General features: G+C 39.7%; 2 protein-coding genes across 6 annotated transcripts in view; one reads left to right on the top strand and one right to left on the bottom strand.

Annotated features, from left to right (window-relative positions):
* The window catches only part of LOC136982006 (CCR4-NOT transcription complex subunit 7-like), a 39,730-nt gene extending 28,023 nt beyond the window's left edge, over nucleotides 1–11,707 (top strand). For all 5 annotated transcript variants that reach the window (XM_067278441.1, XM_067278442.1, XM_067278444.1 and 2 more), the window contains exons 4-7: nucleotides 1,712–1,873; nucleotides 10,311–10,488; nucleotides 10,832–10,909; nucleotides 11,264–11,707. In XM_067278441.1, coding sequence (XP_067134542.1) covers nucleotides 1,712–1,873; nucleotides 10,311–10,488; nucleotides 10,832–10,909; nucleotides 11,264–11,374 — 529 coding nt within the window. In that variant the 3' untranslated portion in view covers nucleotides 11,375–11,707. The remainder of the gene's footprint in view (nucleotides 1–1,711; nucleotides 1,874–10,310; nucleotides 10,489–10,831; nucleotides 10,910–11,263) is intronic.
* A 231-nt stretch (nucleotides 11,708–11,938) lies between these two features.
* Nucleotides 11,939–13,259, bottom strand: BBIP1 (BBSome interacting protein 1). Its single transcript, XM_067278449.1, has 2 exons — nucleotides 13,039–13,259; nucleotides 11,939–12,411 (listed from the first exon to the last, which is right to left on the bottom strand). Exons 1-2 carry the CDS (start codon nucleotides 13,093–13,095, stop codon nucleotides 12,175–12,177), a joined length of 294 nt encoding a protein of 97 aa, XP_067134550.1. The 5' UTR covers nucleotides 13,096–13,259; the 3' UTR covers nucleotides 11,939–12,174.
* Between the last annotated feature and the right edge of the window lie 4,656 nt (nucleotides 13,260–17,915).

The raw sequence follows: 17,915 nt of genomic DNA, 5'->3' as shown, positions 1-17,915 counted from the left end.
CTACATGTATAAAATTATTAATGCTTGGCTAATGATTGCTCCAAAGTAAGGAACAGCCATTTTGAAAGAGATTTAGATGAATATGCATTATTGACATAAGTTTATATAAATAGTTATATATCTGCAAATTTAAAACATTAATTTTTTTCCAATATGATTTTAATAAATTTATACATTTGGAGTTTGAATTTAGTTATCACTTTATAAAAAAAATTGCATATGTTTCTTATAAGGTAATCAAAATTCAAAATATAGAAATAGTCTGTTAGCCAATCCAAATATGTCAGATTCTCTAAGATGGAATAATGGCAACTGCCGAGTTATGGATTGAAAGCATTGATTTTTGGAAATGTAGTTTATTATTCTGACATCTCACTAATTGAATGTTAGACTCCATGCTATTATTTGTATAAAAATATGGAATTATCATATGTTTGCAAAAATAGCAGCACTTTTACATGTTCCAGCTTGTTTTGCTTATAAGACCCTGCACTGCTATATCTGTGATGAGGTTACATGATTTTTCCATTTATGCACTCAGGAGATTTCCCTTATATTTATCTGTATATGTTGTGTAAGCATTGCATTTGTCTGTGTGGCACAGTTGTAAATTTAGAGCTCCAGAACCTATATGCATGGGAACAGCATTAAGGTGACCAACTTTTTAACAATGAAAAGGAGGACACACACAAATTGAAGGAAAAAATATTGTAAATAAAAGAAACACTTTATTCATTGCAACAATAATACACTATAATAATCTCTACTGCATGCATATGTGCCATGTTGTGTTTCAGTAAGAAGTAAACAAAGCTACTTGCATGCAGTGCACTCTCTCAAGGTCTCCCGTGCAGAGTACGTGCGTTTCATAATCGCGTTTTGCTGCACTGCACCGAGCCTCGACGAACCGTCGTGTCAAATACAAACACGTCACGTCACATTACATGCAACGGATTGGCTCGGCATCAATCGAATATGGAGATTTACAGATTAGTCTTCAAATATCAAAAAGAAGGACACGTAGGAGGACACTTTTCGAATGTTTTCTGTGTGAGTTGCATCTGTGGATCATGCCTGTAAGTGTAGACAAAACCTTATATAAATTAAAACCAGTTATTCTGTATAAATAATTAAAAATTGTAATGAAAATTTATAGTGAATATGAAAAAAGATTATTTTTATTTAAAAAGTTCACACGAATGTGACATTACGGATTGATTTGATTATCTCAATTTCTTGAGTTATATTTAATTTTATAAACTTTTTTTTACTGTGGTTGAATATGTAACACATTATCTTAATTTTTACATGTACAAAAATATTTATTTATTGTATTATTAAAATTACTATTTGAAAATTATGCAAAATAAGGTTGTAGAAATCATAACTATCTTATATATATGCTTGTATTCTATATATATAATCTGTTTATTAACTGAAAACATAAATTTTTATGGAATCAAGACAAATATTTTATTTAAGGATGAGAAATAGAAATTTATATTACATAAACTCTTTGCAATTAACATAAGTCCGAGCGTAGTGTTTTGGTAAAATTTTGACTCACAAATCTTATAAATATTTCAAATTTTCACCACAAAGTTTTGCCAATTCATGTAATTCATTAATAATTATGAAGAGAAAATATAAAAAAATAAAACTAATTTATCACACGCATTTAATAATTATTATGTTAAAAAATTTATTTCAGAAAAGATATGTATGCACAGGACTCAATCGAACTTTTAACTAACTCTGGGATTCAGTTTAAAAAACACGAGGAAGAAGGGATTGATCCTTATGAATTTGCTGAATTACTTATGACTTCAGGTGTTGTTTTATCAGATAATGTCAAATGGTTGTCATTTCACAGGTGAGATTGTTTAGTATTATGTAATGTAAATGTTTTGTTGTATTTATATCTCATAAAATGTAATATTCACTGTTAAAAATTAGTTTATGCTGCTAATTAAATTTTAACTTTTGAGAATTTTTGAAATAATTTTAATTCAAATATTAACTAAAATGATAATTATAATTTAGTAATTATATAAAATTGCAAAATTTAACCCTTGTAAATCATGAAAAGTTTGTATAATGAAAGCAAAAAAACATTGTGGTACACAGATAAGTCTGACTAGGTGTGTCAAAATGATGATGCAATTTTGCAATAGTAAGTTTTTTGCTATAAACTTACTCCAGTTAAATAATTATATATTGTATAAGTTAATAATAAGTATTACCTCCATTCATTGTTATTACAGAGATGCCAACTATGACAGATTTTTATGTAGTTTATACAGAAGCTATGCATGTCTACCCCTGTGATGAAAAAGTATAGGGAATGGTTCAATAAAATTCAAGATTTGAATTTATTCATCAAAATTTAGTTTGTTTAATTCAAAGTAATCCCCTCCCACTGCAATGCATTTATGCCAACATTTTTTCCAATACTCAAAACATGCTTTAAAGTTGTTTTTATGAAACTCCTTCAGGACTCTTAGCAAATTTTGTTTTAACGCATCAATTGACTCAAAATGGTGACCATAAAGCAGAAATTTTAGTCGAGGAAACAAGAAAAAAGTCAGTGCTATATCGGGTGCAGAGAACTTGCGCAACTATATTTGTTGAATTTTTGACCAAAAATTTATGAACAACAAGAGCATTGTGAGCAGATGCATTATCTGGTGCAAAATTCATAGGTTTTATCATCACATATAGATTGTTTTCTACAAATTGCTTCATGCAAATGACACAAAATGTTCAAATAATATTCTTTGTTGACAGTTTGACCAGTCAGAAGGAATTCATCACGCACAATACCACGACACTCAGAAAAGTCAACAAGACCATCATTTTTGACCGACTTTGATGCAGACTTTTTGGTCTCTATTTTCGAGAGCCGTTCGCTCGATTGTCGAGCTGTTTTGGCGTCAAAGCATAGATCCGTGTTTTGTCACCCATAACGACGTGTTTTAATAACAATTCACGTCAAGAAAGAATTTCCTTGGCCATTCTAACACGTTGTTTTTGGAAAAAATTCAACATTTCGGGATGAGTGGAAAAGCAACATACTACAAGCCAAAATGATCTTTTAAAATTGCCCGACAAGATCCAAATGAAGCCGAAACGTGTTCGGTAATGTCCCTAATTGTTAAACAGTGATCGTCGAGCACCAATCTCTGACTTGAGCAATACGTCGTTCGTCAGTTGAAATGGATAGTCTACCAGAGCACGGTTTGTTTTAGACACATTCTTTGCCTTCCTCAAACATCCCGTACCACCGAAACTCTTGTTTTTGGTAGACAATCATCACCAAAGGCTTTTAGCAACATTTTTTGTAGCAGTAATTCCATAGTGAAAACAAAATTTAATGCATATACTTTGCTTGATTACACTTGACATTTTAAAAAATTGCTGGCACAAAAATTCTTTACATACAAAACAAGCATTTGTTTGTAAATAAAACAGACACCGACATACAGATTGCCGCTAGATGTCAACGAAAGTCATGGCAAACGACAGCAACATCTTGCACACGCACAGTTTAAATGAAATATTCCCAATACTTTTTTATCACAGTAGTGACCAAAAAGTATTGGGTTATCTGCAAGTCTGTCACTTACTACCACAATGATGTATTAAATGACAGACTCGTGTATAACCCTGTAAAAACTATGGAATGATCTTTTATGCTCTTGAATAAGCATGCTAGTACAACAAGTAGGTGTTAATTAAAAATTTGTTCATGTAGAATTGGTAGTATATTCTAGTCTCAAACCAAGTAAATTCTAGTGCATTCATACCAATGATATGGACTATGGCCAGACAGTGGATGCTTCCAGTTAGTAAGCAGTTAACTAAAGATTTGTATGATATAAAAGTTGTTCCTGTGCACTATTAAGACACATGGTTATTCTAAAACCTGTCAAAATGACTCCTGCTCATATCTAAAAATGATGGATTTTCTTGTATTGTTACAATTGGACACACTAGAAAAGTTCTAGGAAAAAACTGTGTATATGTGCATGATATAGGCAAAATAACAGATTCAATCAATTATACAAATTTTATTTTATCAAATAAGAAATATTAATATAAAAATTACAAATATAATAAATGCTCTTACAGGTACTCCTCACTTTACGACCGAGTTCCGTTCCGACGACTATGTCGTTAAGCGAATCGGTCGATAAGCGAGGAGCTCGTGTCGGGAACATAGGATCGTCAGTTCAGTTCAGTTCAGTTATTTAATTAAAAAGATACCAAAGGTACATAACCGGTGCCGTAATACATAACCGGATGAAATATAACAGAGTTACAATAAATATATGAGTTACAGATATGTAAATTATTTAACCAGAATAAAGCATAACATCAACTACAAATATAGTGACATGTAGACAAAAAAAAAAAAAAAACACAGAGCACAGAGCACAGAGCACAGACAATAACAAGCATAGCACGAACAATTTTATAAACTAGAGGCGTCTTCGCCGAGACGGTAAACTTGCAATAATTGTTTGTAAAATTGCGTCGTCTCTTTGCTGCATATGGACTTTCTTTAGCGTCAGTTCCATTTGGTCCAGTTATGTTTGCAGCTATTCGTACCTTTCTCTTCAATATTGACGTCAAATTCTACAATTCTATTTCATTCACGCATCTCACTATCGTTTTCGATGCGTATTTGACGTGAATGATTGTCACACTCTTGAAGCACTCTTGAAGTACTCTTGAAGCGTTCTTGAAGCACTTTCTTGGCACTTTTGTAGGACTCTTGTAGCTCTTTTAAAGTAGTTACTAAGTATTTAGATGTGAAGACGATGAATACACGGTGAGCTAGAGTTAACGAAATCCAGGAACACACAATATGGCTGTTGGCAAAGAATGAGATCAAATTGATTGATGATAGAAGTTAAGATAGAAGTAGAAGCAATGCTTCTACCTATATTGTATTGCAGGAAGCTAATTTAGTCTTAGGCTGTAATTCCATAGTCAGTTCTATTTATTAGATTGGTTTTGATTCTCGTGTATACCCTACAAGAACTATCTCTGGCATTATGCCCAGCCATGGTGTGTTCATGTCTACAGTTACAACATACCGGAGGTTGGTCTATATTTGTGCATTCGTTATAGGTATGTTGACCAGAGCAGTGGCTACATGTGGGCATCTCTTGGCTGCACATTGCTGTGGAATGGCCATACCGACAACACCGAAAGCATTGGAGCACTGGGCAAAAATCTGTTGTTTTACATTTTGACCATTGAATTGACAGTTTTTCTATCTTTAAAAGTTGATTTCTTAGACTAGGTGTTACCTGAATAACCCAATTGTTGTAATATTTATTTTTCCTTCCCATTCTGAATTTCGCCCTGAAAGCCTCGTTGAATTCCTCTTCCTTATATGTTTCACTGATAAGGTCATTTTGTCTGTAAATGTACAATGGTAGCTCTTCCCTAGTAATCTCAGTAGGAACTGAAAAAATGGCCACATGTGGCAGCAATTTCCGAGGCTTCCTTATCAATAATTGGGGAACTTCTGTAGCTATGTGCCGCTCAAGCTTAAGAGCGTTTTCAGGGTTCCCAATCTCTATAGCAACTCCTCCACCTCCAATGTTTCTCACTTTGTCAATTCCAATACCTAACTGCGATGGTTTGACCATCTCAAATAATATCTGCCGCACTTTATTGCAACTTTTCTCGCTGTCTTTACTGTATAGGAGAAGTACCTCCCTGTTTGTTCCTAAGTGTCTCAGTCTTTTATCAGTGTTAAAAAGCTTGCCGTTTTTCAGAGCTTGACTATAGTTTCTTTGTGGAGGAGTGTCTGTGTGTCTGTATGATGCCAAGTTCTCCAGTTTTTCTTGAATGTATGTCTGATTTTTAAGAATTTCTGAGATGGGGGCGTCAGGCAAGGCCGCCCCAAGGCCACTCAAATTCTCCTGAGTTGTCTTTAGAACAACTTTATCTTTTATATTAATCAGTTGTTCCTGCATATGTAATTTTAGTTATTACATAGGATCGTCGTAAAATTATACAAATTATGCAACAAACTTCAAGTTTATTCATAAAAAGACTAATACGGTACGCTTAGTGCTCGCTTCACCATCTGCCACCGACCGACACTCGAGCCGAGAAAGGGGATTCCCCGAATTGCAGATCGAAACACGATCGGTCGTTAAGCAGATAGGTCGTAAAGCGAGGAGTACCTGTAATAAAGTGGATTTTTTATTTATATTTTTAATTGTTTGTTATTAATTTTATGAATTGTTTCAGACGATAATTTGAAAACGTTAGATCTTATTTTAAAATAAAATTTTTACGAAGATCTTAAAATTGGAGCAACGACACCGTATAAAAAATGAGATAGACGAGGAACGATGCTCCCCCGTCCGGCCTGCCCTCTGCCACAACATACAATCCCGCACTATAGACGGCCTTCTTCTTAGATTGGCATTTACGCCGCTAGTTCAAAATTTCGGCCGGGGAGACTCATTTTCCAATCCCGGAACGTCCTCGACGCAACAACGACTTCTTTCACTTAACCTATATTTCCGAACCATACACAGATTTAATAAGGTCTCCCCAAACATTTCCAATTATATTCAAGTCTGGAGACTCGACGGGCTGCTCCGAAGTCCAAAGATTACGTTTAGCAAACCAAGACTGTTTCCTTTGAAGAATGGCTGTCTTGTTGGAATACATACTTAGAACCAACTTTGCTCACTTATATTCAATAAGTTACTTTTTATCACTTGTAAGTTTGATTTTGAGCTCATTTTTCCAGAACAGAGAAAACCACATTGCATTTGCTATTCCATTCAATAGCCGACAAAAGCATTACTCGATCAATTTGCCTCTGGGACAACTTTTGTCCGTGTTTTCAGAAATCATAGAAGTAGCACTCGATCGAATCTGTTGGGATCATCCAAATTAAATTGTTTTTCATCCGAAAGACAACGAAATGACATTCTTTCACTTTTTCAGTCCATAATGTCATTGTACAAATTCTAATTACATCCTTTCGTGCCGGTCAAAAGAGGCTGCTTCTTCGTCTTGTATTTGAACTTTAGTGATTTTTGTAACATTCTTTGAACAGTTTAAAGATTATCATTTATCTTATATTTTCAAAATTTTAGCTGCAGAACTGAAACTTGCTGGCAAGCAATATTTCTGTCTCGATATTAGCTGAAAGCTATAGGACATCCTCTACTTGTCTTCTTTCTATAATAATTCTCGTCCGTGAGAAAATTAATGACGACACGCTTACTTTTGTTCAATCGACGTGCAATTTTACATTTGGAATGTTCACCGGTATTTCAATTTCTTTAGAAGACAAACTAGTGCCTTTAGTCTTTCAAAAGTTTGGAATAGTTTTTATAAATATTCAGTAATTGCATCAATTATCAAAATATTATTGAAATTAACTAATTCAGCAAATCCTCGTTAGTTCAAAGTTCAAGAGATGAAAAAATTGCGACTTTGAATCATCGGGTTTCGAATTGAGTGGAGTTGGCACATTCATCCAAGGTGATTTCACTCCACACTTTTTGTATTAAAAAAATTCATCCATTTGCATCGCTTGGTTTTTCCCTCTCGAACCACGTCTTTGTCATTTTCCAAATATTGTTTATTTGAGATAAATCGGGTGAATTTCGAAGCTGCCGTAGAAGAGAAATTTTCTTCTCCTTCGACGGTGTAGCATATGCTTAGTCTTACGTGCAAGTGCATTATCCCGACGATAAATGAAAAATTTATTTATCAGCAGGATTAACTCTTCAATACTTGGAATTATAAAAGTCTGTATGGTATCAATACGACGAAGACTTTTTTAATTCCAAGTATTGAAGATGTGGCGGTAACAGTTTTTTTCAGAACATAAAACTCACCGTTCCCATTGGCAGGCCATCTCCATACCGTGACCTTAAACGGAAGGAAACTTGGTCGATTTTCTTACACGTTCTATTTAAATTCCTCGGTTTTGCGGCAATAAATACCCACCGTTTTTCGCCGAAGGTCGGACAAAAAGTACTTTTGTCACTTCGGGTCACAGATTTCCAATCGTCTATCGACTACCGCACGGGTCGTTTTTGCCGCTTTTTTGTTTACGAGTGGCTTTTCTTTAAGAATTCGCCATCCGCAGTCTAATTCTGCCAGTCTTTGCCACACGGTCGTAGTACGCACATTCGTAGCGACGTCACTAGACCGTTATCGAGTTAAACCGGATGCCAAGACAAACACATTGCCACGCAAATTTCATTTAAGTAAAACGGTATTACGAGAAGCGGTAATTTTGTGTCGACCAGAATGTTTTCTCGGGTTTTAAACAGCTCTTCCGTTCTCTCTAATTTGTTTTAAGCATTACTTATTACAGATTCCGTTCTTAAAATATTAGCAATTTCCTTTTGTGTTTTCTTCTTTCCAGTGTTTCAGTTTGACCTTTTGTGACGAGTTAATTGCTTTCCAGAACCGATATTCACATACAGAAATAATAACAAATGCTTACACAGTCAAATGCCAGATGTTCTAGAACATTCTACAAAGTCAAACGCATGCATTTTTATGCAAATCCAAACTTTTAAAACAAGTTAGAAATGAATAAATATTTATTCAATTCTAACACATTGTTAAATTATTAATGTATTGATCTCGATTAATTTTGCTCTCTCCAATTTTAAAACGAAACGTGTCGATAATTCGTAATTAATTTTCAAATTTGTCGGTGGAAATGTAATAAAATGAATTTTTTGCAACACGACAAATTTGAGAAAAGTAGTAGTGTGTAGCGAATAAACTTCTCTAACGAAACATATATTATTAGGGTATTTACAAGTGAGCGGCTTTACCCCAGTAAATTTGCTCTTACAGCTTTCGTAAAAGTCAGAAAAGCATTACTTTTCTCTATCTCATTTTTGTTAGTGCAGGTTCTACGGCAAGAGCCAATAGATTAGAAACTATCTCCAAGTAACTTTGACCAATTGTTAAAGTCTACAAACGGAGAGACGGTCGCATTATTTGTAACTTTGGAACAGCGTTTTTTCTTTGGGAAAGAACGAAATTATAACATTTTCTTCGGGAAAATGTTTTAATTTCATACTTTCCCAAAGGAAAAATGCCATCCAATAAATATGCGAGTAAAATAGCATTAATTTTCGGTGGTACTCTTAAAAAATTAACGTTTTATTATACTTTTAAGTATCAAACAGCGAGCTTACGTCCGTTGGCTCTCGCATTTAACTGTCTCTCCAACTAGGCAGTGCCGTCACTTTCCGTGCGAGGTCGGAGACAATTTTTACGGTTACGCGACTGTTTCGCTCGGACGATCGGGCAAATTCGCCGCTCGCGATATTACTCGTTACGTAGTTCGACGGAACCGATGAATATTTCGTCTACCCCTCTATTATTCCGTAGTTTGTTTTTAAAACGACGACTTTCATTTGTTTCTATTTGCCAGAAATTTGATAAATAAACGAAAAATAAAAATAAATTATCGTTTAAAAAAACGAAATCGGGGACCGGACAGATGCGTAGATTTCAATAAAATCGATGAAAATCTCAAAAAGAGCTCCGTTTCGTAATCCCGGCGTAGCCGAGACGAGGCCGAAGCGCGAAGCGCACCCGCGCGCCTTTCGACCTAGGCCGCACGCTCCTTTCTGGCCAACTTTCTGAATGCGTCGAGTCGACGGTCGAACGAATTTGCTTGGATATTGCCAAGTTTGCGGCGGTCTTAAAGGCCACAGCGAGCCGGTCGAAGGCCGCGTCTAGCGGAGCGACGAAAGGGAACGCGGTCGAAATCCGCCGTGCCGAGGCCAACCGTAACCCGATCCCGAGAAATTACTCGTAACGGAAACGGATGCGGGTTTGGTTTTATAATAGAGTAAGAATAAGAATTTTGAACAAGTTTCGGTAATAAGAGGCTCGAACGGCCGGACGGGGTGTGGTTTCGACTGCCACGTCAACTACCAAATCTCCAATAGAGTGGTAACATACAATTCTAGCGTAGCGAAAAGCGGATGGCACTAATTAAAAATAATATTCACCCTCTTACCGCAGCTTGTGGCTTAGGCGAAGGAAAATAAAAATAGTGCGGGCTACATTGGAAAGACGTTTTATTTAGAGGTAATTTCGTAAAATCTCGACCGTCTAGTAGAGAGGTTTTCCCTAGCCAGGTGAGCCGTGGTATGGAATTGACAAACGAAATTAATTTTGTTTGTATGTAAATTAAAATAATGACGGTTAATTTGTTGGTGATAAAATAACTGCGGTTGCGCGTCTGGCGAAACTGTTTTAATCGAAGCCTGGATTTTTTGCAGCGGCTACGATTTCGGATACCTCTTAAAACTACTTACCAATCAGAATTTACCCTGCGAAGAATCCGAATTTTTCGAATTGTTACACATTTACTTTCCCGCCGTCTACGACGTAAAATACCTGATGAAGAGCTGCAAAAATCTGAAAGGAGGATTGCAAGAAGTTGCCGAACAACTAGAGGTAAGTTTATTTAATTTACTGTTTAAAAACGGCGAAACGTTAGATTAACACCGAATTTACTTTACGCGGTTAAACGACTAAACTGGATAATACGGAATATAGACAATTGTCGACGTTATTTTTTCAAAACGGCGGGCGTGCGATATACTGTATTTAAGACGCGATAAGATTTGGTTTTCCACCACGTGGTGACCGGAGGGGAGAAAACAATCGGTTAACCGCGGGCGAAAACATTCGACGCCGACCGAGTGCTTTTATCGGCGAAAATTTAAAATGTTTATTCGATTATATCGGTCCGAGTCTCTCTTTTTAATTGTTTAAAAATTTCCGTTTTCCCCTTTAGCTGGAGAGAATCGGCCCCCAACATCAAGCGGGAAGCGACAGTCTGTTAACCGGTGCTGCATTTTTTAAAATGAGAGAGGTAAATAAATCATTTTATTAAAAAATATTCCAATCGCTGCCAAAATTGAATAATTAAGATTTTGCGGTAAAATAAAAAGATATAACGGACCGGCTGGCCTTAAGCGGATAAAAACGAAGTTTTTTTATAGAATAAATTTAGTCAAAATACTTCGGGGCGCGAGGAATTCCGGCCTACGAATAACGGAAGAATTATACGGCCCGCCCAAATATTCGTATAATAATGCCGACGATGGGCGGGGTCGGAAAAGGCCAATAAAACGTTTGGAATAACGCTACCGAAATATCGGCGCGCTCGTTACCTCGGACCGGAGTTTTGTCGGCCAGACTAACGGACGTTGTGGTTTTTCGGCAGATGTTCTTCGAAGACAACATCGACGACGCCAAGTACTGCGGCCACCTGTACGGACTGGGCACCTCCTACGCCGTCAACGGACAACCCGAAGATGCGCTCAACGTCTCCTGACCGCCGGCCCGCGGTGCGCCGCCCGTCCAATTTCTACCGGGGTTCCCGGCCGGCGGCGTCCCGTTCCGCGGGACGGACTAGGGCCCGCGGGCCACTTCCCCTCCTCCCGGAGTTTTAACAGCCTTTTCGTCTTTTTTGTTTTTTAATCTTTGGCAGACGCCCCGGGGGCGGCCGCCGCGCGCGTCTGTGATATATGGAATTCCATTTTTATTACGTAATTTTTGATAATTTAGCTACAGTCGACCGGGACCACGTCGGGTTTTTAAGGCGAGAGCCGCGCCCCGGCAGATTTTATCCACCTTTATGTAAATAAAAGAATAGTTTTTGTCCGTCCGAGACTCTTCCTCCCTCCGCCGGGGAAAGTGACAAATTTGCCGCCGAGGCCAGACCAGCTTTTAAGTTTTTGCAAAGGACGAAACGGCGAATTTACAAAAGTGAAATAACTCGCGTACGTAACGCGCATTTTATTACTTTCGTCGTTTCTAACCTTCCACTTTCCGACCGCGGTCGGGCAATTTCCGTAAACGGGCGATTAAGCGCGTAAAGAATACATTTGCCACGGTCTCGTGTCTCGAGTTTTTTAATTAAATACACTTGGCTTTTACACGCGGCGTGGACATTAGATTCGATCCGAGTGACGTGCGCTGCCGGCTCGTTCGGACGGTCGACGGGTGACCGTAAACTATAAAACGTAGGGCGACAATCCGCCGGCCCGGCCAAATTCTCCGTACAAGAAATAAAGTCGACCGCCAATTCTCGCCTCGGTCGCGCGCCAGTTTTTCCTCCGAAACGTAACCGAACTATTCGGCGGGCGGGACGATGTTTCCTCCTCCCTGCGGATCGGACATTCGCAGCTTGGCCTTGGCTTCGGCCTCCCTCTGCATGGTCTCTAGTTTATCCAGGGTGATGGACTTTAGGGGCATCAGCTTGGGTTTGCACAGGACGAACGACCGTTCTTCTCGTTGGAACAGCATTCCCTTGGTGGGGATGGCTTCCTTGGCCGGGGCTCTCTCCATTTTCTCTCCTCGCGACGTCATCTGAAAGCCAAAGCCGATTAACCAAATACTATCGCTACCGTAAAAGGCCGGATGTTAAGACATAGATAATAGTTTACAAAATGGGCCGACCCGTTTAAACTTTAAAATTACAGCCTTTTTTATTTGAGTTAACTTGTTTGAATAAAGCTTAGTTCACACCGAGCGAATGAGAAAAGCGAAAAACGAGTTTTATTCGCTTAGCGAAATCGATTGCGAACTTTAAGGAGCCAATCATTCGCGAGCGAGAGAAAACGTCACCTCGAAAAACAAAATGGCCGTTTCCGGTATTCCGTCGTTAACCACGTTTGTTTATTTATCGAGAAAGAAAGATACGTCGAAAAGAAAACGACGCTGGGTGAGAGAAATATTAAAAATCCGTAATTACAACATGTACTCTATCGCGTGAGAAAGTTTCTGTCGTCGTCTCGAAAACAAGAACCACGTGACAACTAGCGGGAATACGATTGGTGGCGAAATTTTTCGCTAGCGAAAAAGCTCGACTGTTCCGAACTTGGAAGCGATTCGCCGGAAACGACGTCGTGTCTGACGTGTTATTCGCTTTCGTAAGCGAACTACGCTTAACTAATTGCGGCGGGCACCCTCTGGTGTCGGGATTTCGTCGCTTACCTTCGAATCGGCAATCGGTCCCATCTCCAGACTTTCCAATCCAATCGTCTTCGGCATAGCGCCACATTCCGTTACCACCACGCCGGCACCGTCGACAAGTTTCCATCCGGAGCCGGATCTATATAAATAGGTCTGTACGCCACCCCGTCGTCCTTTGCCACGGCGGCCATTTTGGGGCTTACACCCCACACCGCGTCCCCAAAAGCGAAAGAATGGGTTATTGCGTGGCACTAAATTGTAAAAGTAAATCTTCGGACGTTAGATTATTTAGATTCGTAGAAAAGCAAGATTGCCGCACAGACGGGATAAATGACGGCCGACCGAACTTTCGAATTCGAGTACGATTGCAAATGCGAACGAGACTGTCGAGACCCGGACGGAGCCGTAGACGGTGCCGGTGGTAGCAAAAAACTCAAAGGAATCGTACCGCTACGCGTGTTCTTCGCCAAACACTGCCGGTTTCGGGTAGTACTCGATATAGTTTTAGGTGATGCGGGGACGGAGATGCCGGTGGCAGCGAGCGCCGAAGCGTCGGTCGAGGCTCGGCTACCGCTGGCTTCTTCCGACGCCAGCGTGGACAATAGGCAGTATTACCGGTTCGAGGTAAATACTGCTTTTGGTCTGTAGGAGTTACGGGCACCGACGCCCGTGCTTATAGCGTAACTCTGGCGAACGAGATGGCGACCGCGCTGCGCCGTTAGGACCAATATCTGGCAAAGGGTGGCGCGTCGAACTCTTTTCGTTCTCCGTCGGTAAATGGTAGCCGGTGCCGGGCCGTCCGTTAAACGCGCGATAGGCTCGGCGGAGCGGGCGGCGCCCGAAAATAGGCCGCATCCAGCCAAGTACGGTTCCTTCGACTGTTCTTAGATATTTTTCACCGTTTTAATGGCGCTGCGTAATGGTCCGAAATTATCGTTAGACGGAATCTCACTGGTTTTACGTAAGTTTAGTTTCGTGTCGTACGAGACTACCTATCGGTTCCAGTTTGTTTAAAACTCGCACTATTCAAAAAGTCCCAAAGTGGGATGGCCGAGCGGTCTAGACGACAGCCTACCGCTGCGGGGGACCAACCGTGGAATCCGGACGGGTCCGTCCGGATAAGTCGGCCCCACGGCGGAAACTTAAAAAAAGCCTCGAAATGGACCGTTTATATCCACCTGGCTCCGGACCGGCGTGGCGGCAGCCAGTCCAGAGCGAGATCTTTTTGTGCACGGTATATAACGGAAAGCGTCGATAATCTCGGGTGAGACGAGATCGAAGTATCTGCAGACTAAACCGGGGCCCTGGCAGCTTTTTGACCGAAACAGATGAGACGCAAATTTTTTCATCCTCGCATTTCGTCTATAAAACGGCTCGAAATCGTCACGAGGAAAATAGAGGGCGGCACCGGAATCGATAAATGGTGGCCAAGTGCCCCTAGTTGTTATAAAAAGAAGTATCGACCGGCTAAACCCGAGTTTTCGATACCGTCGACGACGACGTTTACGTCGGCATTGGATATGGCGTGGGAAACGGCGCGGACACATCGTCGCAACGTTTCCGTCTTATTCGCTAAATTAAGAAAGCGGACGATGAATTTCTCGACGTTACTGGATATTTGTAGGCAATAAAGGCGAATATTCTCCCTCCGCCGACGGAAGGAACGATTCGCCGGTTTTATTCCGTTCCGGAAGAGTCCGTCGTCGGAACCGGAAGCAACGAGGAGGAAGAAAATCCGACGGGGTTAATACTTACCGGTAATCGCTCCCAGATTCTCTCTTACGGACGTTCTTTCTCTTCGAATCCGCCTTCGCTCAGCGCCACCTGCCTCAATCGATTTTCACTCCAAAACTTACCGGAAAATATTTTCGATGCAATTTTAACATTTTACTTTAAGAAGGACGACGGCGATTATTTATCCCTTTGTCGGAAAATGGCTTAATTCGGTAATTTCCTGTCCTCGAAAAGAGAAACGGACGATTCCCATTCGATGCCGGCGAGAACCGATGCATCGGTTAAAATCAAATAGTGAAAATGCACTTGTGAATTTGGTGTTTTTCAAAATAATTAAAATTATTGTTTGTACGGCAATAACCGATAAGAATTATGTAAAATATTTTAAGATTCGAGCGTCGTTTCAAAATGGGAAGAGATAGATCGTGTACGGCACCCCGCGATAAAATAATTGGATATCCGATGCCAAAAAATTCACGGTCGTCGCGACTCGCAAATTGTCCACAGTATTGTATCGTCGTTCCGAGTAGAGAGTATGCCGACGGCGGAAGAATAGGGTTAAGCCGACGTCGATCGTATTTACGGGCAAAAATGCCGAATATCGGCGACGGAAGGAACAATATATTCGTTCCTTCCGGAAGACTCGCCCGAACGGGAGAAAAATCCCGTGGCGATCGGGAAAAAGGAAAGATTCGTCGTTTACGAATCAATCTATTTGAAAATAAAAAGAAACAAATCGGAACGTCGTAACAATTATTAATAGCGGTACGGCACCATTTAAAATTTAGGTCGGTACTCTACGGGGGGAGAGGTTCGGTTTTTTCCCAATCGTCGCAAAATTGTCCGAAATTAATTCCCGTGTTTTTGAGAATGGTTTTAACTTTTGGCCCGATAACGTAACCGGGAAGAGGATACCTCGATTTTCGACGAGGGGAGAGCGGAGAGAAAATCGGAAATTTTTAGCTCCGTAAGGCCAGGAACACACATGCGTAAAAATCGGCGTAAAATCTAGCATAAAACAGAAAGCGTAAAAATTTTTCTGAAATTTTGGCTGAAACAGAACTGAAAAAAGAGTAGAGCGTGTCTCTACTTTTTCGCCGTAAAATTTTTACGCCAAAATTCCTCCAATGAAGAGAAGTCTTTTCTGTGACGTCAAAGTAAACACATGGTTTTTATTCTAACAATGGCGGCAATGAGGGACAACCCTATAATTGTGACCGTCTCGAAAAAAAAACGAAAAATAAATGAAATAGAGGGGTTTATCGAATCCGTTCGATCACATCAGTGTTATGTATAAAGACACTGTATTTAAACAACATTTATGGATGGCTATAGGTGCAAAAATTCAAACAACAGGTAGGTCTAGTAGAATCGATATATAGGCCTAGTATTTAAATCACACGTTTTTTATTTGAATTCGGAATACAAGTGTATTAATTTAAATTTTCTATATTATAGCAGAGGAAGCGGAGAAAAAATGGAAGGTACAAAGGGATAGATATATGAGAGAAAAAAAATTAATAAAATTAGCACTGTTAGTGGCAGTGGTGTTTCCTATTCTGCCAGAATTTTTACGTATGTGTGTTCTGGCATAAAAGCGTAAAACAGAAACTGAACCGAAAGCTGATTTCTGATTCAGTTTTCTGCCAAACAATTTTACGCATGTGTGTTCTTGGCCTAATACCCGAACTGTCTCGGTTATTGCAGAAATCGAAAAGAAACCAGAACTGGTGATCTCCGTAATTGTAATTTTGTGATTAAATAACAAAAATGAGCTTCTCTACATTCCCAACCCATTAATTGGCGTATCTCGTACTTTTATCTATCGGTACCGTTTCTTATTGTACGTCGACACGTAAATCTCCTCGATCTTCCCTCCTTACCTGTTTTTCATAATTTTCTTTCACTCGGCAAACTATTTTTCTTCTTCCACCGTTTTGGCTTTCTTTTATCGCCCGCTATTCCGTGTCTATCGGCATTTCTTCTATTTAATTTAATTCCTCGCTTTCTTTCTGTTTTACGTTGACCGATCGCATCGATAACGGCGTAGCGACTGTCCGCGCCGTCGTCTTTACGGCGGCTAACTATTACGCATTTAGGATAAAGCGAAATAATCGATGCGGACCAACTAATACTCGGATATAAAAACATTACTTTGGCTCTATTCCGAAATTCGTCCGGACAGTTTTAGGAAACTTCTATTTTCAAAGAACGGATTAATTACCCAGGGGCGAATTCTCTGAGCTTTCTTAGCACGCGCCGCATACTTAAGAGAAAGTTTTGACTGTCGATGTACTGTTTATACTAGAACAAATATGCCGATAATAATTTATTCTAACGTGTAAACTCTTTTATCGTTTGCGTTTCCTTTTACACCGGTGCCATCCATTCATGCCGGAACTCGATGGCTCGCTCGTGTGGAGGTTTTCCCAGCTAAACGAGAGCGCGCGCGTGACATCATTCGAAGCATTTAACGCGGCCGGATTGTATCGAAAGCTGGCGGTACCCAGTCAGCGTACGCGTATTGTGTACGGGGCGGATCTATTTAGGGACTAATAGGGCTTAAGCCCTGGGCCCCAGCGTCGAGGGCCCACAAAAATTGAATTTTTAATACTTTTTTATTATATTTCGTGTGTAGATATAATTGGCTTTATAATAGTCCATACTTTTTATTCGCACCAAATAACGTTTCTGCCTATTGTTTAGTGCGAGAGATAGGCCTATTATTCTTATCATAACTTTCGGCATTCCCAAAAGTTTTGGTCGGGATTCGCCCCTGTAATTACCGCTTTTTTACGGCGTATAAGACGCCTCCCTATTTCGGCACAGAATTTTTAGGAAAGACTATTTAATATGTACCGTCCCTTCGGCGGTCGGGCCCAAAATATTTTTACCGTCTTTTGGTTTTAAAAAGTAATAATGATAATATGTTTAATTAAAGAAGAACTTATTTTTATTCGAGAATTGGTTGGATAAGTAATATGTTGGCCGTAACCTATTTGAGGTCGTTTGGGCTTCCACTCGTCCACGTTTTGTTTCCGTGCTAAGACGGATGCGATTGAAAATAAATAGACGATCGGTCGAAGAGGGATGTGTCCCGTCGACACACTCCGTTTGTCGGTTCGTTGATCTTTACAAACAAAAACATAATTAGCTGGATGTGT

The sequence above is a fragment of the Centruroides vittatus genome, unplaced genomic scaffold, assembly GCF_030686945.1.
Source record: "Centruroides vittatus isolate TY-2023 unplaced genomic scaffold, ASM3068694v2 contig_8, whole genome shotgun sequence".
Classification (NCBI taxonomy): domain Eukaryota; kingdom Metazoa; phylum Arthropoda; class Arachnida; order Scorpiones; family Buthidae; genus Centruroides; species Centruroides vittatus.
Note: the sequence above shows the minus strand (reverse complement) of the source record. Positions and strands in the feature narration are given on the sequence as shown.